The 23,412-nt window shown below is 39.0% G+C and overlaps 2 protein-coding genes across 51 annotated transcripts in view; both read left to right on the top strand.

The window, feature by feature from the left end:
- The window catches only part of EPB41L2 (erythrocyte membrane protein band 4.1 like 2), a 211,637-nt gene that overhangs the window by 167,227 nt on the left and 20,998 nt on the right, over positions 1–23,412 (top strand). For 8 of the 50 annotated variants that reach the window (XM_027972461.2, XM_027972459.2, XM_060419612.1 and 5 more), the window contains exons 13-20: positions 4,386–4,448; positions 6,339–6,485; positions 7,821–7,922; positions 14,184–14,237; positions 14,447–15,013; positions 16,867–16,989; positions 18,750–18,848; positions 20,503–20,583. In XM_027972461.2, coding sequence (XP_027828262.1) covers positions 4,386–4,448; positions 6,339–6,485; positions 7,821–7,922; positions 14,184–14,237; positions 14,447–15,013; positions 16,867–16,989; positions 18,750–18,848; positions 20,503–20,583 — 1,236 coding nt within the window. The remainder of the gene's footprint in view (positions 1–4,385; positions 4,449–6,338; positions 6,486–7,820; positions 7,923–14,183; positions 14,238–14,446; positions 15,014–16,866; positions 16,990–18,749; positions 18,849–20,502; positions 20,584–23,412) is intronic. The other 42 variants (XM_060419619.1, XM_027972462.2, XM_060419620.1 and 39 more) reach the window with 10 other exon arrangements.
- On the top strand, positions 724–3,624 carry LOC132660247 (band 4.1-like protein 3). Its single transcript, XM_060419650.1, has one exon. It carries the CDS (start codon positions 1,595–1,597, stop codon positions 2,162–2,164), a length of 570 nt encoding a protein of 189 aa, XP_060275633.1. The 5' UTR covers positions 724–1,594; the 3' UTR covers positions 2,165–3,624.

The following is a 23,412-nucleotide window of genomic DNA, read 5'->3' as shown; positions in this document are numbered from 1 at the left end:
GGTTTCAAGTAAATTTTAAGATATAGCCTGTCTTGATAATTTTATTATGATATTGACTTGAATATTTTGAAATGAAGAAAGGTGGTCTTTATGGTTTTTCATTAATAATCTGTCACTGAAAAAGAAATTCTTAAACAAAAAGTAATTGTTTTGTGAATACTGTGTGAGAAGATGGAGTGTGGCTTTCAGTCTTATTTGGTGCGTGTGCCATAATGAATGGAGAAGTAACCTATATTGTGTTTTCAGGCTTCTTTGGGTTATTTTATATTACCATGGGCAAGTGTAAGTATAGTCACATAGAAGTTGATCTGAAGTGGCTTTGAGTCCTTCAGATCATATCCCACAGAGAAACTTTTGAATAGGTAACATTGGAAGTAAACATGAAAAAGAAATAAAATCATCCTGTGGGTTTATAATATTTCTAGAAATTTAACTTTGAAAATTTATAATGTTTTCAAAATTTTAACATTGAAAATTTTAAAGATGTGTAACATGAATTTACAAAGGACCTGCTAGAAGAGATAACTGCCAGTGTCTCAGGAATTCCTGCAGTGATAGCTCCCAACCCCAGCAGAGAGAAGGGCTCAGGCACCATGGGGGCCCTGCCTTATGCTGCAGGGACAAGTGCTTCAGGTAGAGTGAGCCATTAAATCCTTTTCATTGCTTTGTTAAAAAATCTTTAACTATCATATTCTACAAAGGATTTGGTTAAAAATTGACTAAAAATAACGGATATCACATCAAACAATATCCATCAAAAACTGAACAGTTGTCAGGAGAGTTTATGATTATGCTACCAACTCATTGGAAAAGACCCTGATGCTGGGAAAGATGGAAGGCAGGAGGACAAGGGGGTGACAGGGGATGAGATGATTGGATGGCATCACCGACTCAATGGACATGAGTTTTAGCAAACTCCAGGAGATAGTGAAGGGCAGGAAAGCCTGGCGTGCTGCAGTCTGTGGAGTCTCAATGAGTCAGACACGACTTAGTGACTGAACAACAGCAACACGGTACCAGTGTACCCAGAAGAGTGGCTACTTCCATCAGAACCAGGAGAGCTCAGCATCACGGGAAGCCTCTATTCCATTCTGCATGGTTAATATGATACAAAAGAAAAGTTCTCTTAAATTCCAAGGGAAATTCTGCCTGTTTTTGGCCAATGACTTAGTGTGCCTTTTCACTGATACTTTCAATGTTTGGCAGCAACCAGGTTTAAAAGTAAGAATGCTATCTGAGTTTCATAGGATCCATTTGCAACCAGTCAGGAAATACTAATTGAATCAGGCTATACCTGTTAAGTTGTATGTGATGAAAGTAGTCCAGTTTTCCTCTTTTAAAAATGGATCATTTAATTAATTTTCTAATGATACTGTTAATACAGTCATTACCTCTGAGCAAAAGTTTTCACTAACTTTCTTCTTCTCTCCTCTTTCATTCTTTTACCTTTGGTTCTCCTTTGACTGTATCCGCTGTGTAACTTCACATTCAACCATGGGTTTGCTTTCGAGAACAGCCTGTTTCCTTGTGCCCACCTTCACCATTCATCCGCTGTGCTTCATCTCTTTCCCCAAACCTATTGCCAGTCCCTGAAATGGACTTCCTTTCTGACATTTCAGAGGAAGACCCCTTTGGGGAGGCCGATTGTATCACTCTGGACAGCTTAGAGCGCCTTTCCACAGGCGAGACGCCAGAGCAGGGGCCCTGTGATCCTGGCTTGGGTCCTCTTGAAGCCCCTCCTGAGCCTGACTGCCCCCCTGCACCTGAGAAGCCTCCAAAAGAGGCTGACCACACAGATTCCGAGTGTGGGTCCTTCTCTTTCAGTTTCTGCAGGTGCTTTCTGCCTCGCTTCCCCTCGCTCCTCGATGACAATGGGTACCTTGCCTTCCCCAGCCTCCCCAAGGTCTGGGTCTCCTTCCTCCCTGCAGATGTCCGGCACTACGTTCCCATCACCTCCCCTTCGTTCTTTCCCTCTCTCATCCTCATCTTTGGGCTCCTTCTCTCTGCTTCTCAGTCAGTGCCTTTTTCTCTCACCTTTTCCCTTCCTCTGGCTCTATCCCTCTGCTATCTGGAGGCGAAGGCTGCCTCCCTCACTGTTTCTTATGACTGTGACTTGAGTGACAAAACAGAGGAAGAGGAAGCAGTTACTGGCTCTCCTCCATAAGCTTTAAATCTGTGCGGGCAACAAAGCTCCACTTCATCTAATACCCTTCCTAATGTAGAGTGTAAACATGTGCATAAATCTCATCATGGGTTGCCCTCAAAACAGTATGATCTGCACACTTTCACACATACACATAGCTTTAGTGCATGAGAAATAAGTGTAATTAAGCGTTCCCCTTCACTGATTTCCATTGACTAGGTCCACATATTCTACACTGAGTGCAAAGTTATAGATTTTTAAAATAAATATCTGAACCATACTAGGCCACAAAGAAAGGAGAGGGAGCCCTCCATTGGCCTTAATAGTCTGATTTGGGTCTATCCATTTTGCACATAAATGTTAATGCTGTTCCTTTAGGATGGAAACTTTATTTTGGTATAGAACTTCGAATACAGTGGACATAACTGATCGATATGTATTAGCAGAATTCCTTAGTGTTACTATTTCACTGTTAGAAAGCCAAGCTTGTTCTTCACATAGGAGAATGCACCTGTGACAGTTACTCCTGATGTGTGTGTAGGTCTAATCTCAGAAACTCGTTGTCTCCCTATTATCGTAGCATTTGGGACCCAGATGAAGTTCATGTACTTAATTTTGTTTTTTTTACTCAGAATCATATCTGAGAGTCACTGTCAGGTATTTTTAAGGAAGATACTCTTCTGTTATCTTTAAAAAATACTTATGAAAAATGAACCACAGCATTTTGAAAATTTAGACTCTGTAGCCCTAAGGTTGGGTCAGACCTCTTAGTGTCCTTTTATTTAAAATTAAGTATCTGGTTTGAGGATTTCTGCACCATATAAGGTTACCTCTGCAGTGCTAAGCTGTGCTTACATGTGCAGTAGTTTTTTTTTTATTGTTTTGCTAAATGTGGTCTGGGGATCTAGGGTCCCATATCCTATAGGTACTATTCCTACATAGAATAAATCACAAAATTTAGAGCAAACCTCAGGAAAAATGTGAAGATAATTAAGCATAGGGGGAGAATCCATGATTCCTGAAGGTTACCCAAGGGATGCCAGAGATTGACATTTTAGAGAAATGTTGACCAAGGAATTAGAAGATTGTTGAGTGGTTGTATTCTATTTTTCCCTCTTGATCAAAAGATACTCTGAGTTCCCGGTTTACCCCTCAAAACTGCTTGAATGGTTTACAAAAAGAAAAAAAGCACAGTCAAGAAGAAAAATAATGTATATGATCCTGTTCAAAATCAAGATGTGAAGGTTAAACTATTTTTCTTTGGTATCTGAATCAATATTTTTCTTTTACGCTATTCCCTTCCATGAGTCAGTAGTCATCAGTGTTTCTGTTAGTTTTAAATACACAGATTTATTCTTTGGATCATTAGATAACTGAGAATTGTCCAACTATGAATAACTATGCTTGTTTGAAAAATTTTATGAAAGAAAAGTACTATAAAACTCAAGAATAGTTTTTACTATCCACCCTTTTACATAAAAGTAGCAAAATAAATCAGTTCCTCCCCAAGGAAAGAAATCTATGTAGAGTGAACATTTGTCCCTGATAGAAAGTGAAAGCTAAAATTTGCATCATTACACTTTGCCCTCACAGCCAGTTGACTTAAATATTTCAGGTTAGAACAGACTGAATTATGCCATTTTTACACTCTCATATTTTCATTCTTGAGTCAAAACATATTAAAAAGCAATACGTATCTGGTGACTGAGAAAGAGTGAAGCTTCCCTTCTCTATTCCACCTTTGCAAAGGACCATTTCCATCATTTGTACAACATTGTAGGTGAAGAAAGACCAAAGTGGCTTAATATTCTGCATCTTCTGAGGGCCAGACAATAAAGGTTGGTAATGCTGGTTCACCATTTAAGTTCAAATACAGCTTCTTTGCACCGGTGATAGCGTTTCCAATAATACTCCCCTTCTCTCTGGCCGCTTGCTGGGTGACTTCAGGCGAAGATGGAAGAGGACGAAACACAGCTGGAGGAGGTGGATACTGTTCCCCCAAAGTTAAAATTCCTGGTAGTTGCTGCCTGCCATTATGATTGCGCGGGGGTTGGGTGGTGCATATTTAGGATTTATTTGTGACTTTTGCTCATTGTGGCTTTAGGTTCTTAAGATTTTTATTTCTCTTTCATTTTAATGTCTTAGACTGTCCAACTCTGAGTCATTTCTGGTGCTTGCTGATTGATACACTTATGTTTATTTGCCTTCCCCCTCCCTCCCTATGTGTGATTTAATTTCACAGAAAAATTCCTTGAGAGTAGAAGGAGATAATATTTATGTCAGACATAGCAATTTAATGTTGGAGGTTTGTATAATTTAAGAAAACAACTCTGTCCGAATGGCTGCCCAGGCTGATGTGGACGGGGGGGTCACGCACAGGCTGGCTGGCTGGCAGCTTTCAAGCACAGTGCACGAAATGCATGGGGAAAATTCAACGTGGGAGTGCATGTTAGTATTCTGACTTTGTTCTGTTAAAGTGGCTTAGGTAGGAATATGTCTATGAGAAGTTCTCAAAGTGACACCTGGGAAAAAAGAAAAGATTCTGTGTAATCAAATGAGTAAAGTGTTTATTCATTAATCTTGAAGTTCTGCAAGTAAACCTATTTTATCCTAATGGACATGATCCATCCTTAATGTATATTAACTGCAAAAAATATTTGTCAATCTGGCATTAATTCATTTGGCCCTAGATAGGTGTCCACGATTTTTTTTTTTTTTTTTTTGGTAAAGTGAAGAATTACCAAAATCCCTGCAATTAGGAATGTGGTCCACTTAAAATCTTCCTTTTGAGAAAATGCTTATTAATGGGATTGTTTTGATTAAAAAGAGTGAAATAAAATGAGAAAGAAAAGAGGAAAAAGAAGCCTAGCCACCCAATTAGGAAGGTAAAATGTATTCCCCATGTCACGCGAGAATGGTTTTTTGTTCCTTTTTCCCCCTTCTTTTAGGATAGGATATAGCAGTGTATTCAGTGGAAAACTCCGGTCCTCAGTAATTTGACTAATCCGTTGGGTTGCTTTGGCCAGCTTTAATAACTGTTGGAAATGTATTTTTGCATAACTTACTAAAATGCTCTAAAGAATAATACATAACAGTGCTTTGAACAAATGCAAGAAATGTGCCTGATCTCAAGCCACAGTCATTTTCCCATGCCATGCAAAGATTTTTAGATTTTCCTGAGTTTTTGCAAATGGCAGTGGAAGCTCCTAGATGAGCTCTCCGTACTGTGCTTGCGCATGCATATGGAATATTTCGTTTACTCAGATGCATGGCCTATTTCTCAGGGAGCAGTGTAATTGAAAGCTATAATCCACAGGTGGCCCCATGATTTTTGAAATGTAAGAAAGCACTTAAAGTTCAGTTAAAACTTTTTTGAATACTACCTTTTATTTCTACAAATACCGTTTATCAGGACCAATCTAAAAAAAAAATCCCACAAGTAACATTTGTCAGGGCCTATTTCAATGAAAATTGACCTGGTAGTTTTTCTCACATCCTCTTTTAAGGACCATTTGATATGTGGGTGGCTGGGTCCCACATTTATGCTTGGCAAGGACGTGAAACCAAGATGACGTTCATTTATTTTAGAGAAAGACCAAACAGAAGCAGCTTCTGGCAGCTGTTATGTTTATTCCATAAGGATTAAAAACCATTGCTGGAATTTCCTGAAAAAAGTCAACCGTTGTTTCCCCACCACCATTCTCCCCCTTGTATGATCTGGACTGGATTTCCCATCAGGCCCATATGCTCTGAGTCCATCTTTCTCTGATTTTACTCTCTTCATTATATTCACAGAATGCAACTCTAGTAGTAGCCCAAATCTGAAAGGTGAATTTGCAGGAACAAAGTGCCTTGCAGATGCAACTATGAGAAAGAGGGTTTATTGGCCATCTTGAATTCCATGGCCGCCTCCTCATGATTTCTTAAACAACTCTGAACAAAGAAATCAGAACTCTTTAAGGTGTGAATCATAAAAAAATTAGACATTGGCTTTAATTTTCAAATTTGGACAAACTCATATTTGTAGGTGGTGATATGGCTTTTGAGACTTGGCATTTTTCTTGCTTTATTATGTTTTTTTAATCATAAGTTTGCTTTGTCTTATTTTTGGTTTCATTTTTTATTTTTATCCTATTGGGTTTTTTTTTTTTTCCCTTTTGGATTTTTTCCCTTTTATTACGTTACATATTGCTAGGACCTGGATAAGGCCCAGGAGGAAATACTGAAACACCAGGCTAGCATTAGTGAACTCAAGCGCAATTTTATGGAATCCACACCTGAACCACGCCCTAATGAATGGGAAAAACGACGTATCACACCTCTGTCCCTACAGACACAAGGGGTATGTGACTAGCTGTTTGTTGGCTATATGTCTCACTCCTAAAACTTAGGTTGTTAATCTATTATGTTGACTTTTATGAGAAGTTAGAAAATATTCCCATTTTTTAAATGTAACTGCTAACAATTTTTTAAATACTAAATATTTATTAACAGCGTGTAATACTTATTGACATAGTTCTTGGGTAAATTGTATGAGTTATCAAAATACTTTTCAACTACTTTCAGAATGATTTCACTATTTTACTTGAGTAAATTGGTAGTAATAAATGGTTACATCAAGTGACTTAAAAACTGATGTATACTGTGTTTAATAAGTTTTTAAATTATTGGCATCCGAAGTAAGAGTTTGTTTAATAATTAAAGAATTAGTAATTAAAGGGATGTAGTAATATAGACCGTAGTTAGAATGGTTTAAGGTTATTACTGTGAGGATAAAGAGTTAAATTTAGCTTTGAAGACTGCTGAGCTCTGTTGAAAACTGGCAAAATGTTAATTATATAACTTATATTGAAACTTCTTAGTAATGAAATCCAGATTAATGTTTTTAAAATATTTTCACCCGTCTTTCCAAACTCATCCTTTTTCTTTCCATGGTTTATTTCTCTCCGCCACCAACATAAGCATTGCCTTTAAAATACATTCTTAAAATATTTCTTCATTTGTGTCTGCATCTGTTCTTTTCTGATGCTCCAAAGTGTCTCCTTTTGTCAACCAAAAACTTCATTAGCTCATTTATTTTGCTTGAGGAAATAGTAATCATCCTATGTTTAATACACAATTTTAAAAGTGTGTTCAGGTGTTACCCTACAGTTTCTCTCTTTTTCCTTTTCCTTTCACCCTTCTCTTTTCCTTAAATTCATCATCTAGTCTGACTTGAATGTTGCCAAATTGTAGGCATTTGAATTTACTATTCTCATGCTTTTTTATTCACCCTTTTCTTAAAAGCAAAGCTGTTATTTGCTTTAAATTTCTGTGTGGCAGTGGAAGGGACAAATCTCTTTAAAGCAGATGAGCAAAATAAAAATTGGTAAACCGTGAAGATTTTTGACAATATTAAGATTTAAAACACCATAGCAGCGTCTTCTGAAGTTGTACTACTTTTAAGTTCTTATTTTCAGCTTTTCTGAAGATATTTTAATGTCCATATTCCAGAACCAACCCTAGAGTGTTGTGTTTTCTGGGGAAACTGATGATGCGCTGAGATTAGGTTCCTCCTTTTATGTGCCGCTTCGTTTGGTTTGTTTCGCTGACCCACACAGTCGTTTTGTGTTTGTGTTGCTGTAGGTATAATGTGTTTGTCTTATTTGTTGATTATGTCTATTGTTTAAAACAATAGAGCAGAGGAGACCATCTTTTCAAGGATGTTTTATCCATGAAGGAGAAGCATCAGATGGTGGCAGCGCGGACAGTTGAAGAAAAGACCCAGGAGGCAGACAAGGTGTTCACCTTGCATCCTTGGATCTACTCTTGCTTTTTTCCTCTTTCCCCTGATTTCTGTCCACAGCCATGAGATACGTCTTTTCCCTTGTGTATCAACATGAATTTTTAAAAATAATTTTTGAGTGCTTGAAAAGATAACTCCATGTAAGATAGAAACATGGGATTATTAGATGAGAATCACTGTATTGCAGAAGGACTTGATTTGAAACTCCACAATTTGAAATGCAGACATCTCAACTGATTTAGGTGATAAGTGACCCCTAATTTCAGTGGATGTGGCTGGCAGTTGGGAAACCATGATTTCATGTGAAAATGCACTGTTTGCACAATACACACTGTCGTTTTGTTAAAATAACAAACTGTGTGTGATTTAGATTACTGTTTTACTAATTACATTTGGAATCCTTTTGAATTTGTATTTTTCAGATTTTTTAAAATTTTTTTTAATTGAAGGAAAATTGCTTTACAGAATTTTGTGGTTTTCTGTTATACATCGACAATAATCAGCCATAGGTACACTCATTTTTAATGGGACAGAAGATTTTGGTGCACACAAGCAGCCCCTCAGATCTCTCTGTGCTCCTACATATATTAAGTATCTGGCATTTCTAAAAAAGTTAGTTTTCTGTTGCTTTTCCATTCTTATTCCTCTGTTTCTGACTTTAGCCAGCTGATGAACCTGCTGGTTTTTGGGACTAGAATGCCTATAGTCTAGTGTGGAAGATAGCAGACATGCAAATTAGTGAGTAGAAAATTTGGGGTACAGAGAAGTATTAAGGAGATGAAATACTTATTATACATTATAGGAGGATTGAGAAGGCATGAGAAGAGAACATTTGAGTTGAGGCCTTAATGATGAAAAAGAAGGTGGACATGTGAAGTTTCTTCCATGTGTAAGGAAGAGCAAATGCAACAGCCCCAAGACAGGAATTTCTTTAAAGGACTGAAAGACCAAATGACAGGGTCTTAGAAGAGTCATAGAGGTCAGACCCCAGATCTTGGCAGGATCTTTAAGAGCACAGTAACAATTTGGAATTGTTATAGGAGTGAGTGGGGGGAAGCCATTGGAGAGCTTTAAGATGAGTAGTGGTATAATCTCACGTGTCTAACGAAAATCCCTCTGGTGCTGAATGAGGAATGGATTATAGGGGATGTGAATGAGAGCACAGATTGGAATGAGGAGAAAGTGTTTCCCTCCCACCTCATCTGATTTTGTTAATCAGTAGAGAGTATTACTCATCAGAACGTACACTGGGGTGGTGGAGGAGGCAGAATAAGTGGAAGATGAAGCTTTGCGCTAAAAGGATTGGAGGTCTAGGTGAGATGAAATATTTTTGGAACACTGCAGATGTGAAAGATAACATCATAAAGTTAAACTGAGTAGCATCTTTATATACTTGAAAGGTTAGTTTGAAATCCAAAGCAAATCAGACTGTATCAAATGATTATTTTAATATCATATGCTTTGAAATATTATATAGTTTTGAAAATTTATCCTCCTGAGAAGTGAGTGAGATGACATCTTTTGACCAATTTAAAGTGATGTCCTTAAAGTAGGAAACTTTGGGATTTTGGTGAAGACGTTTAAAATGATCATGTTTTCTGGATGTCATCATTTAGGAGTGTACAATATAAACCGTGTACAGTGAAAACTATCCATTCATTATTGTAGAAGTTAACATTAAAATGATGTCATGTGAAATTTAAATATGGAATTCACCCACTCTTAAACTCCTAAATGGTTTATCTGCAATTGAAGTTATTGCTTTTTTCTTATTCTTCTCCTCTGTAGCACATGCTAGAAAATATGTACTTATTTGACACATGTATGGGTGGTTATAACTGCAATCATCCATTCACCCAATAAACATTTTTTGACCACTTACAATGTACTTCCTCTCCCACTCCTCAACACGTCACTATTAGTTGAAAGTTAAGTAAGTCTACAGGAGTATTTTGACTTTTAAGAGAGTATCTTTTAAATTGCTATCTTTCTTTCAACTTCATTTTGCTACTTAATTTTTCAGTTTCTTGATTTTCTTTAAATTGCAGTCCTTAATAAAATGCAAAATAAAAATTAAACATAGGTATAATTTCTCCAGATTTCCAAATGTCCATAATGAATTTTATAGATTAAAAAAAAATAACTGTTTCTTGTTTAGAAATTGATACATCAAACTTACAAAATGACTTTAGTATATTATGAATGATTTTGAGAATAGGGCAGAAAATTTGAAATAAAATTACTTAGTCTTTAATAGGCAAATTAGGGCTTCCCTGGCGGCTCAGATGGTAAAGATGCCCACGATGCAGTTAGACCCAGGTTCAATCCCTGGGTCAGGAAGATCCCCTGGAGAAGGGAATGGCAGCCCACTCCAGTCTTCTTCCCTGAAGAATTCCATGGACAGAGGAGTCTGGTGGGCTGCAGTCCATGGGGTTACAAAGAGTGGACATGACTGAGCGACAGGCATACATACATATAGGCTAATTATTATTATTAAATATTATTAATTTTTTTGGTATCAATATATTCTCTTATATATTGTGAGAATTATGACATACTTAAACTTGTATAGGGCTTCCCTGGTGGCTCAGACAGTAAAGAGCCTGTCTGCAGTGCAGGAGACCCAGGTTCGATCCCTGGGTCAGGAAGATCCCCTGGAGAAGGAAATGGTAACCCACTCCAGTATTCTTGCCTGGAAAATCCCATGGATGGAGGAGCCTGGCAGGCTGTACAGCCCATGGGATTGCAGAGAGTCAGAAATGATTGAATGACTTCACTTTCTTTCTTTGAACTTGTATAAAATTTCTCTTAAGAGTCTAGTAGAGATTACATAGACTGTAGTTTTAAGATACTTTTGGACATATGTTATTGAATACTTAGATGCATGGCACTTATTTGAATTCCCCAGTGATCTTTTACCTAGTAGGACACCATCTCCACCTACCTGACCCTGGGGATGATGTAATCATGGAGACTTAATTCAGCTGAAATTGTCCAGAAGCTTTTTTCTCTCCTGACTATTGTAATTGCTTATGCACCTTGCTCTCCTCATCTCTGAAGCAACTTAGCATGCTCCGCATCTCCTTGTAGCTACCACTCATCCTGGCTAGGGCACCGTCCCACAAGGCACCCCAGAGTGCCATTCATTTATTCATTCGTTTGTCTCAGATCCCGGAGCTGTGGGGTTTGTTAGGACATATTATTGCACACATCTAACGTGAGAGGGAGCTACTTGATAATCCCTTACCGTTGGTGTTCTAGGTATAATATCTGAGATAGTCCCCAGCTTCCCTGATGTACCACCAGGGACCGTCATTTAAGGGCTAGAAAGGCAAAGATTAAATTCACCTTAGTAGCTTTTCAGAGACAGATGATTTTCACATTGCTTAGCATTTACCCTCTGAAGTTTGTCTTCCTGTTTAGAATTTTTTCCTTTACCCATTTCTTGCTGAAAGAAAAAGAGACACTATTTCTTTATTCCATAGCATATCTAGCATATCTGAGGGAACTTCAGTGGGTTACTGTCACAGTGCTTGTGGTATGGACAAAGTGGTATAGGGAAGGGAGAGATCATAGGAGCTGAAATAGTGAAGGCCATATGCAGAACCTCAGAGTGACGACGGAACTGGCAAGGCCCAGAGTGCCTAGTTAAGAGTGTTGGAGGCAGGGGGTTAGGGACATAAGGTCTAACACTGAAATAAGTGTAGCAAGTGGAGGGGCCCTGGAAGAGGCTGTTACATGCAGAAAGGCCCAGGCCCAGAAGCTCCCTCAAGATTATACAAAGTAGCATTTGATATGCAGGTGGGTCAGTCATGCTCAGCTTGTGATAAAGTTTCAGTGAGAAACCAGAGAGTTTAGTGCATTTCTGAAGGCTACAGCTATGAACAGCCTTCAAACGGTGGAAAGCCAGCATCCAGGCAAATGGCCACAGATGCCTGCTGCAGCATCTTCAGAATCCTCGCCTTTCTTTCAGTGTATGCTGCTCTGTGATTCTTTCTTGCGTAACCTTCACTTTCTTTCAATAGGTCACCGCTGTCAGTTCTGACTCATTGCTAATTCTTTGCTCTTCCTTTTCTGACCTCTCCAGAGCCTAGAAGAGGAGATAACATCCATTTTGTTTAGTGAAAAGGGCTTTTCTGATAGCATGAAAGCCTCCTTCAGCTCAGCCACCACTTGGACAGCAGAGGGCACTGTTGTGAACTCTAATGCACCTTCTGAAAAGCTTTCCTCGCCCTTCTCACGGTTGCCTGAGGTGCATTTTGCTTTGTTTCCCATTCTTTAAAAGTCACATTTAAGAGTGGTTTTTATTTTTTGAGTATTAAGGAACCCTTTCCTCCAGTGCTTTCATTGGTGAAATTAACTCTTCCTGGGAGAAACCTTCAAGAAATAATGAGTGAATTTGAACACGAGGAAAAGATACCGATTGGATGTTTCTCTTGCTTTCTATTCTCCCCTCTCCAGTCTGCCTAAATGGAGAGAATCATTTAAACCAGTCACAAAGGTACAGAGTCTGGGGTGTTATGTGGAGGGAAACCTTCAACCATGTAGAAGCTGAGGCATTTTTTGCAGAAATTTTCAAAGCCAAAATGTCTTTTAAACATCTTCAGATGGCTTATTACTTTAAAAATTCTGCTCATAGGGAAAAACGGAAGTGCTTGCCATAGTCAGTTTCAATTCTGGGGGAGTGACCCCTAAGGGGTTCCCTGCACTTGGGCAGAATCCGTCTGGCCATCGTAATAAAAGTAATAACAAGGAAATATCTCCTTCAGAGATGCTCTGATCACTGGATATCCTTATTTATAAAGAAGTTTGTGAGGATTTACAGTTTAATGTTGCCTAAGTAGCAAACTCAGTTTAGAGGTTTCTAGTTTAACGTGCAAAACCTCAGCTTTCAATAACATTGGAGAGATGGCTCTCTTGTTCTGTCAGTGAAATGACTTACATGGTATTAATGTTGAGCATTGAAAATGTTCTCTCACCATACATTTAAGAATAACAGTGCAGGTTAAAGATGGTCTGTGAGTATATGTTGATAGGTGTCCTTTTAGGACCTTTTGCTCATAGTTTTCCATGTTGCTGGAGCAGATAAACATGAGCTTGTGTTATTTACTGTAGGAAGCAGCTCCAGTCCAGTTAGCGTCTTGGCAGCTTCACAGTGTGGTTTGTTTCTGCCCAGAGGGTTCAGAGGTGCAGTGCTCTTCATTTAGCATTGAGATACCTTCCTAAATAAGTAGGGCTACTGTCTCTAGCTGAATTTGTAAAGTCAGAGCACAAGGCATTAGTGCTACTGGAATGCCAAAAACTTGGCTAGGAATTATTTGTATCAGTATAAATTAGCCTTTTCAAAGAATAAGGAAAATTTTAATCTTTAAAAACAGATTTCTTTTTAAGAAAGTTTCTACCCTCATTATCAATGCTGTAGTATAGTAAGTTACATTTCTAATGTGTTTGGTCTTCAAGCATTTATTTGAACATTTAGGTGCTGTACTTAGCGAAAATAAATTTATACCCCCAAAGTAGATATCTGCAGGGGGGCAGCAATGAGCATCTCAAATAATAAACTTGGTTTATTTAAATTTTCAAATGGAGGAGCTAAATTCTAAGCGAAAACACTTGGAGCCATCACTGACATCCACCCTAATGTTATAATACCCCTTTTTGCTAATCTGTAACACAGTTTGGGATGCTAATAACCATTTCTGAAATGGCAACACTTTTGTGTTAATAACTATCAGAGACCAAGTATAATTTTGCCAATTAAAACTGATTTTTAAATAAGCCAGCAATATATAAAAATATCATCTTATTGAAAATTCATTTAGGAATCGTGTTCAGGCCATGCTGGTGTGTGTGTGTGTGTTTTTTTTTTTTCCTCAAGTCTGATTAAAATCAAGCTGTCAATAGATTTTAAAAGTCTTAACATATAAACTTTAAAATAACCAGTAAGCTTTGGTATAATTCCATTCCCCACCCCCACCCCTCCCCCACACCTTTTCAACAAGAAGGAGCTTATAGATCTAAGTATAATAAAAGGATTTCATTTCTTTGGGAGGATGCTGGCTATTTTTGTGTTTTTGTTTCCTTCCCTAAGCTTCTTGCATTTGTCTGGATTGTCCTTCACGTGACCTTGAGCAAAAGGTTTTTTATAGCTGTTGATTCTTGCTGCTCTGCTTCGCAGTGTCAGATGTTTGTCTTGGTGGGTGTCGAGGTAAACCTTTATTGATTTTGTGTCCTCGGTTGCTTTTTGTTCCGCAGAGACGTGCTCCTGAGTCCGAAGGGCCTTGCGCCGGAGCCACTGATGCTGTTAAGGTTCTCCCCTTTACCATGTTAACACCATTGCCCGACGTTTCCAATCCTGCTCACGTTTCCCCCCCGCTTCCCTTTCAGTCCGCCATCATCATCATCATCTTTGCTTTTCTCCATGACATGAAACCTGCCATCGGTTAATTTGGGTTGCCGTCGTTTTTTATTTATTCATCTATTTTTGTTTCCCCTCATCCATTTTTGTTTCTGTGCAGAGTTCACTTGAGACTCTGAATGTAGTGGAGGAGAAGAAGCAGGCAGAGGTTGGGAAAGACGAAAGAGTAATCCCCGAAGAAATGAACGGTAAAGAGCTGTCCCCTGGGCGTGGTCCTGGGGAGATGCGGAAGGTGGAGCCAGGGATGCAGAAAGACTCCACCTCCCTGTCTTCTGAGAGCAGCAGCAGCAGCAGCGAGAGCGAGGAGGAGGAGGACGTGGGGGAGTACCGGCCCCACCACCGGGTGACTGAGGGCACCATCAGGGAGGAGCAGGAGGAGGACGAAGAGGAGGTGGAGGAGGCACCCGGCCAAGCAGCCAAGGTAGTAGACAGGGAGGACCCAGTGCCAGCAGCCAGCCCAGTCACACACGCAGGGGCCAGTGTCGGCCCAGTAGAAACAGTGCCCCAGGAAGAGGTAGTGGCCCCCCAGATCCCTGCCGAGAAGAGTGTAAACGAAGGCGCTGTTAAGCAAGACGCCGGTGAAGAAACAGAGGAGGAGCTGCAGGTTAACGGAGAGGTGGCTCATGTTGACACTGATGTTCTGCCACAGATTATTTGTTGTTCAGAGGTAAATGGGAGCTCAACCCTAGAGCTGTTTCTCAGGTGGAGAACGCCTGCCTCTCCTCCTCTCCTGTCCTCCCCGTTCTCCTTCAGCTTTTCCGGCAAGATTCTGAATTTGATCTCTCCGGGGAGGAAGGGGGATGGCCCTGCTCTGTCGATTTTTCTGCCCTCTGGGGTCACAGTTTCTGGCATCTTTACTGCAACTGGATCTCCTGATAGAGTAAACTTTCCCACAGCAGCCACTTCGTTGTTTTTTTTTTTTTTTTCCTTCTCATTTCACACTGAAATTTTTCTTTGCACGTTTTCAGATTTTTTTCAAGGCTTATCTTTAAGTTGCACTGCCTCCTCATACTAAATGCCTGAATTCTTTTCATTAGGAAATTGTGTGTGTATTGTTGGAAAATGGTCAGTGTGAGTGTTGCTGGTGTCATGACTAGGTTTGACCTTCTGGCTCATTCTCTCTTCAATACAAGATTTTCAGGAATGGCAGCAGGCTCCTATTACCGTGGTGCTCAGAATTCAGCATCTAGCAGTGATGAAAACGTTATATCTTGAATACCACTGGCATTTCAGGTTTTAGATTCCAGGGATTGTACAGTCTGGTCAAGGGACTTAGCTTTCCTTCTGGGCAGCGAGAAGCTAAGCAGAGGATACCTTTCTCTTTGCATTCTGTCCTCTAGTCAATTCTGGATTATTTGCAAGTTTGGTTATATGTTTTGTGACTTGTCTCGATCAAGCATGAGTCTTTCCCTTTTTCTCTTCAAGAAACAGAACTTTCCACACTCCTCTGAGATGAAGTCTTGGTCATTAGGTGCAGGGTCCCTGATTTGGGAGTTAAAAGTTATGCTGAGGAAAGATTTACTTCTATGTGAATGTTCCTTGACTCTAAAGTTAAATGCCGAAAGTGAGGGTTTTCCATGTTTGCTCTCGTTCATGGGGTGGAAAATCTTGAACTGACTTTGTCTTGAAATAATTAACTGGATTTATGTTACTTTTAAATTTCTGATTTCACTTCAGCAGATGAAAGTCTTTAAATGCTTTGAACTATTGCTTTCTGCAGAGATTTCCTCTTTAAATTATTACACTTGGGAATTTTCTCTCAAGGAAAGCACTGCAGTGTTTTGGTAGCAGTATAGTCTGTATTAAGCATACATGCTTGGCAGACTCCAGTGTTAACAGCCTGTGACCCTCTGTTTGGATGTTTTAAATAGTTCAGAGCATTAATGCATCAATGGTGGAGTAACTCTAGAGATATATCACATTTTAACTTATGTCATACAGAAGAAACACTGTAAGATTTAGATTAGTATAACTGAAAACAATGCTGCTTGAAGATATTCTTTCTGAAAATGAAATCTCTGTATCAGCAGGGCAGCAAGGGCTTTTTGGGGAAAGAGTGCAGCTTAGCCTACCGACTAGGTGTGCCAATTAAAGACCATGAGCCTTCACACAGACCATGTGGTTCTTTAAACTGTAATAAAAATGGAGGCAGGTCACTTCTCATCATTAATTCTGTTTTGTTTTCTTTTCAATTTGATCACTACTTGCTTAAAGCTAAGGTTTCTATATCACTGTACGCCAGGCTTGACACGTAAGTAATTTGGGACCGTTGTAATTTGAAACCTACCGCAATTTCAGGAGCCATTATGCTAGCTTATTCTTCATATATATATCTATACACATATATATGATTTTGAAGGAAAGTGTTTTTCTTTTGTGTCTTTATTATTATTTCCTTTTGCTCTTTTCGTTTGTGTATGAGTGTGTGTTTGGATGTATTTCAGTTATTTTTGAAGGCTCCGTTAAGCACATTTATTTTATTACCTCTAGAATTTATGTTTCCCTTCCTTTTCACTTCAGCCACCAGTGGTAAAAACAGAGATGGTAACAATTTCTGATGCCTCACAAAGGACAGAAATCTCCACCAAGGAAGTCCCTATTGTCCAAACGGAGACCAAAACCATCACATATGAGTCTCCACAGGTACAGAAGCTCTAGACTTGGACAGTTTGAGTTCTTTTTTTTACTTACTTTGTTTCTGTTTTCATTCTGTCTTCTCCTAGTTTACATTTCTGACTTTGACATAGCTTTTTGTATTTTCATTTTGTAACTGTACTTTAGCCACATACCTTGCTGCAATTGAATTGCTGACCCAGTAATTATGGGGGAAGAGTATATGTGATTTTTTTAGGACAGACTGTACCAATGTTGTTCTTATTATTCTTATAAACCATTTCTGGCTTGATATATCCAGGAATGTTTATGTATACTTGGGGAACACATCATCTCACAACGTTTATTGGATCTGATGTAATTTGTGGATTCCTAGAATTAGGCTTTTATCCCTGCCACCCTCCTACCCCCGACTCCATGAAGACAGAGCAGATCAACTCACTTTTGTTTGCATATTCACATACGCATCTGTGCTTCTCCTCACAGTTGATTATTTTCCAATAACATATGTCGCCATTCTTACATAAATATACTATGCATCTAAATAATTATCACATTTGTGTGTTTGATTTTTGGTATTCACACATTGATTCTGTAAAGATTTGAAGTAAGAATTAAGATATTTAACCTTAAGAGTAACAAAAAGGGGGAAATAGTTATCATTTGAAAATGGAACTGTTTAGAAACCTGACAACCCTTTTCTCAACGGAGAGATTTAGTGTTCTAGCAGGTACCATGGTGGGGGATTGCAGATTATTGTCCTCTCAAAATAGTTTTTTCAAGCTGTAATGCATTTATATGTGAAACAGTCTTAAAAAATTTTTTTTAAGATATGCTGTCTGTGAATGTGCATAGATCCCCCATAAGCACAATAGGTTTCTTATGAATGGGTGTGGTGGGAGAGCCTGTCTTCATGTGTTTCTGTGTGGTAAGTGCCCTCATAAAGAAATACAGGAGCATGACCTGAGCTCGAAAGATTTCCTCCTGACTTATAGTAAGAAAGACTCTGAACCTTCCAGTTATTTCCTGTGTCAGTATCAGGAAGCTGGAGACAAATATGTTTGGTGGTCTTAGCATAAACTTGTGGCCGTTAATGTGCTTCATTATTTCCCCTGGTAAACTCTAGAACTTTCTAGTATCAAAGCAAAGAAGTTAAACCATATGTAGACATATGTCTAGATATAAGATTTATGTATGTGCGATATATGCACACACACATGTAGGAGAGTGCATGCGAAGGTGTGCGTGTGTGCCATATGCATTGGGGCTGTGTATATGCACAAACTATTACGGGAACAGTGTCATTTAAAAAAGAAATAGAGATAAGCAATTAACCAAATCATGTAAGCTTGGTCTATCCTAGGCAGGCTCTGTTGCTTAGTAATATGAGAAAACATTTATTTTTACCCACCTGTGCTTAAAAAACAACAAACCCAGTACTTCTGGTCACTGTGGAAACTTCTCTGCTTGGTTCTCTGGTTTCTTCTTCTAGATTCTGCAAATGGCCCTCAGATTTTCTCATGACTCCCCTCTAGGTCTTGGTCCCATCTTCTACTTCCATCCTTCCTTTTTTCTCTCTGCTCATGCATTTAATCCTTGCCTTTACTCTTTAAATGCTAGCCAATCTATGATCAGTAAATCACCATTACAGACATGCAGGGGATTGGCAGCTAGCATCTTCTGCCAACTGCATAGATCTTAAAAGATACGTGTTTGACTGGGAGGGGTCTTCTCTGACAACAGAACGGAAGTTAAGCATTACTTTGTATTTTCCCCCTAAATCTCCAAAGATTGATGGCGGGGCTGGTGGTGACTCAGGCACGTTACTGACTGCACAGACCATCACATCTGAGTCCGTGTCGACAACAACAACCACACACATCACCAAGGTAAAGCAATCCAGGTTCTGTACATTGCCAACAAAATCTTTTCTGAATTGTTTCTTTGTTCCTATTCACCCTTCAAATTTTTACACACAGTGCCCTCAGTAAACATGCATAGATTTAAAGTATGCAAGAAATTGGGCTCCACTGACATTTGTATTTAAACCAAATTGCAAATTTGTAAAGTACATGGGGTAAAAATATGTTCAAAATAGCTATACCTGAGAGAGCTATAAGAGCAGAAGGAACTTAATAAAACAGAAGCGTAGGTTTGGTAAGTATCAGTTAGCTCTCCTGACTGAAGCAAATGAGTGGAGACCGCCACTGGAAATTTTCACCAAGTTATTCAGATAAAGTAAATTTCCCCCATTGATTTAAGGTTCTAGTATGTGGATTTGGGGCATTTTTTCCAGATCATTCTCTTAAGTGTTTAACATGTGATAACCAGTGATTCTTAAAATGTGGTCTCTGCACTTGCAGCAATAGTCTCATCCAGGGGCTTGCTAGCAGTGTGAATACTGTGGCCCCGGTCCAGGTCTTCTGAAACCCAAGGAGTGTTTAGGAAGCCCTCCAAGTGATTCCAGTGTATGCTGTGGTCATCTTATTTTTAACCAAGCATTATTTTCCAGTAATGCCTGCTGCTTCTACTAGAGACTGAAGGTCCCAAATGTATCCCTTTTGCCCTCCTCACTCGATATTTCAACAACAAAAAAAGTCCCCAAAATGCATGATGGTATTCGTGTTCATTTTAAAGTATGTCTAGCTCTTAAAACCTAATGATCTCTGTGGTCAGCCCTGTGTCTTATACTTAGGTGTAATCATGCATGACTGTGTAAATTTATCAGTGTTGTAGAGGTTGGGTCTGTGCTTTCTCAGGACTGTGGTATTTACTCATGGTTTAGAGTGTCAGAGCATATGATCTCTCAGCCTCTATCATGCCCGAGGCTCTGTCACCTTGCTCCAAGCCAGTGACTCTGTTCGGCAGTTTACCCAGAAGTTCCTGCTCCCTGGTCCCCTCTAGCTTTTGTTCAGCCACGTTCTGTGTTCGTGTCACAACCATATGCGGAATCAAATCAAACATTGGATGGAAGTCTTTCTATCACCTTCACCCATCTTATGTCTCTTAAAGCAAATCCAAGTTCTCTTTCTGTTATTGCACTAAACTAAATGAACAAAATTGCTAAATGGATTTGTATGAAGCTAGTAGAACTTTCAGAGCTATAACATCAAGCAATTTTCCAAACCTGACTAAACCAGATGTCTAAATGATTAGGAGTCCCTGTAAATTCTACAAAAACCAAACAACTATTTCTTCCCTGCTTGCTTCTTTTCAAAACAATGACCAATCGGAAATGAAGAAACTCAGGAAATTGTAATGAAATGTTCCAGTGGAACTGTTTGGATTAAGTGACATCTATTGCATCCTGATCTCACCTGAATTATGATAAGAGCGTTTTTAAGGTTGCTTTCAAATTGGACGATAGAATTCTACATTGAGCATATAAATAAAGAAATTTCTGGAGTGTCAGTGTTCCCTTCTCAGTGTCAATTGCCTAATGATTATCAGGTCTAGGTGTGCTCCATTTTTGTTTTCTCTGATTATGTGTAAACATGTTTGAGTGATTGCTAACCCCCTTCCCTTTTCCTTTATGACCTCTAGACTGTAAAAGGTGGAATATCTGAAACAAGAATTGAGAAACGCATCGTGATCACAGGAGATGCAGATATTGACCATGACCAGGTAAAGATCAGAGCATCTGTTTCTGAAACTGACCATGCTTTTTTTCTAAGTTTCTGTCACAGCACATTCCTGCGTCACATCCCTTCTCCCAGTACCTCCTGGATGAACCCACCTCCTGAGCCTGGCCTGAGGACACCTCACAGCCTAGACACACAGCTGTCCTTTCAGCCTTCCTAACACTGAATTGCATAAAACATGGGCTGCTTTTTCATTTTCCACTAGCTTTACACACACACCTTTGTGTGTAAATATTAAAAAGTTTTGGCAACCTTCAGGCATTCATGTGGGCCTGATTTAACGGTAAGTCATCAGTTATTAGAAAATAAATGGCATTTTCATGACCTTGGCTTCAAAAAATAAGGAAAGCTGCTAAGTTTGACTTATGCCTGTCTTTGGGGACTTATCAAGCATTTTTTTTTTTTTTTTAAATCTTTAATTCTTACATGCGTTCCCAAACATGACCCCCCCTCCCACCTCCCTCCCCACAACAACTCTCTGGGTCATCCCCATGCACCAGCCCCAAGCATGCTGCATCCTGCGTCAGACATAGACTGGCGATTCAATTCTTACATGATAGTATACATGTTACAATGCCATTCTCCCAAATCATCCCACCCTCTCCCTCTCCCTCTGAGTCCAAAAGTCCGTTATACACATCTGTGTCTTTTTCCTGTCTTGCATACAGGGTCGTCATTGCCATCTTCCTAAATTCCATATATATGTGTTAGTATACTGTATTGGTGTTTTTCTTTCTGGCTTACTTCACTCTGTATAATCGGCTCCAGTTTCATCCATCTCATCAGAACTGATTCAAATGAATTCTTTTTAACAGCTGAGTAATACTCCATTGTGTATATGTACCACAGCTTTCTTATCCATTCATCTGCTGATGGACATCTAGGTTGTTTCCATGTCCTGGCTATTATAAACAGTGCTGCGATGAACATTGGGGTACATGTGTCTCTTTCAATTCTGGTTTCCTCGGTGTGTATGCCCAGAAGTGGGATTGCTGGGTCATAAGGTAGTTCTATTTGCAATTTTTAAAGGAATCTCCACACTGTTCTCCATAGTGGCTGTACTAGTTTGCATTCCCACCAACAGTGTAGGAGGGTTCCCTTTTCTCCACACCCTCTCCAGCATTTATTGCTTGCAGATTTTTGGATCGCAGCCATTCTTTTTTAATAGCATTAGAAAAGTTGGGCTGTTTACCTCTAGTCATTACCATTATTGAGGGGTAGGAGAAGGTAATGTAAGGTCTCTTACAAAGTGAAAATTTACATGTATTCAGGAAAGATTTGTTTAAAGAATCACAGTGCTTCCGTCCTATTGTTGAGCAGAATGGATGCCTTTAAAAAGCAGGCAATGAATGGAACCCCTGTGACTTGGAGAGTTGTTTTCCTTTTAGACTGCAGTGCCAAGTGGTGATGAGAATTTTTTGTCTTGTTATATTCTGAGTGATTTTTATCCCAACTTTAAAGGAGACCAAGCTTTTTTCCTTTTACAATAATTTGAGGAAAAGGAAATGTTCATTTGGCTATCTCAGCTGAGAAGTAGAAACAAATGATAGTTAACCCAGCTTTTAACACTACTGGACTTGGGAAAGAGAATTTTAGAGAACAAAATTTCTCATTTAAGAGCTCACTCTATGTGGCCAAAGAGGAATAGGTTTTCTTCTGTGCCTAGAAAGAAAATTATTATTATTTTTAAATTACTGTATACATAATTTTACTTACATATTTCATAATGTAGTTTTTTAATTCCATGAGAGTTTTTAGAGGTAAAGGGTTGCCCTGACTCTATTTTGACTTAGTAGTAGGGATTCCTAGTATATGACCGTACATGTGTCTCTTCATTACTAGGAAGTGAATTACCTGTGTGGAGACCAAGCCTCTGGTTTCCTATATAGAGGACTTATTCGCTTCTCTTCACTAAGTGTTGAATTGCTCTGACCTTAAGTTTGAATAAACCCTATGCTTAGTCTGTTTCCCTCTGGGACTCCCACTCAGCCTTTGCTGAATGTGTGCTGGGCAAGAGCCTGCATTCTTTGGCATGATGGAAGGTGGGAATCAGTGCCTTCTCCTAGCCTTTGTTTCTTCCATGCTCTCTCTCCACTGCACTAGGCCTTTCAGACTTTAAAATGCCACTTTTTCTCTTGCTGGATTACTCTCAGGTTTTATTTTATGTGTGTTTCTTTGTCCTGTTCTAACCTGAAAACTAAAATCTAGATGATACTGCTTCTGAACAGCAGTATTAAAAACACAGCCTGAAATGTCAGTTCCAAAATAATACACATTCCTAACTCTTCCATTAAAAAAGAGTCATGATGATGCATCATAGCTTTAGCTGTTGCTCTGAGGACACACAACTTGTGTGTATGATGTTCTGTTTTAGCCCATTTTGAAACAGAGGAGGGAGGGGGGAGGATAAATTAGGTTGGGATTGACACACACACTACTCTATATAAACAGGTAAACAACAAGGATCTACTGTATAGCACAGGGAACTATACTGTGTCTTGTAATAAGCAATTGGAAAAGAATCTGAAAAAAAATGGATATATATCACTTTATGTACATCTGAAACTAACTATATACTCCAGTTTAAAAAAAAATAAAAATGAGGTCAGGTATCCAAATGAAGAGAAATTACCCTTTTCATAACTTTTAATGAAAAAGTTAAAAGCTTAAAATTTTTTTGAGTAAATGTAATTGTGGCTTCTGCTGTGCTTGTTATCCAAAGCTCATGGTCTATTTGCTTTCCCCTTAAAGCCTGTGAATGAGACTATGAAACTATTTAAAAGTAAAGGAGGAAAATCACTTCCCTGGCAAA

This window comes from Ovis aries, chromosome 8, assembly GCF_016772045.2.
Source record: "Ovis aries strain OAR_USU_Benz2616 breed Rambouillet chromosome 8, ARS-UI_Ramb_v3.0, whole genome shotgun sequence".
Lineage (NCBI taxonomy): Eukaryota > Metazoa > Chordata > Mammalia > Artiodactyla > Bovidae > Ovis > Ovis aries.
The sequence above is the reverse complement of the archived record's forward strand: the minus strand, read 5'-3'. Positions and strand labels throughout refer to the sequence as shown.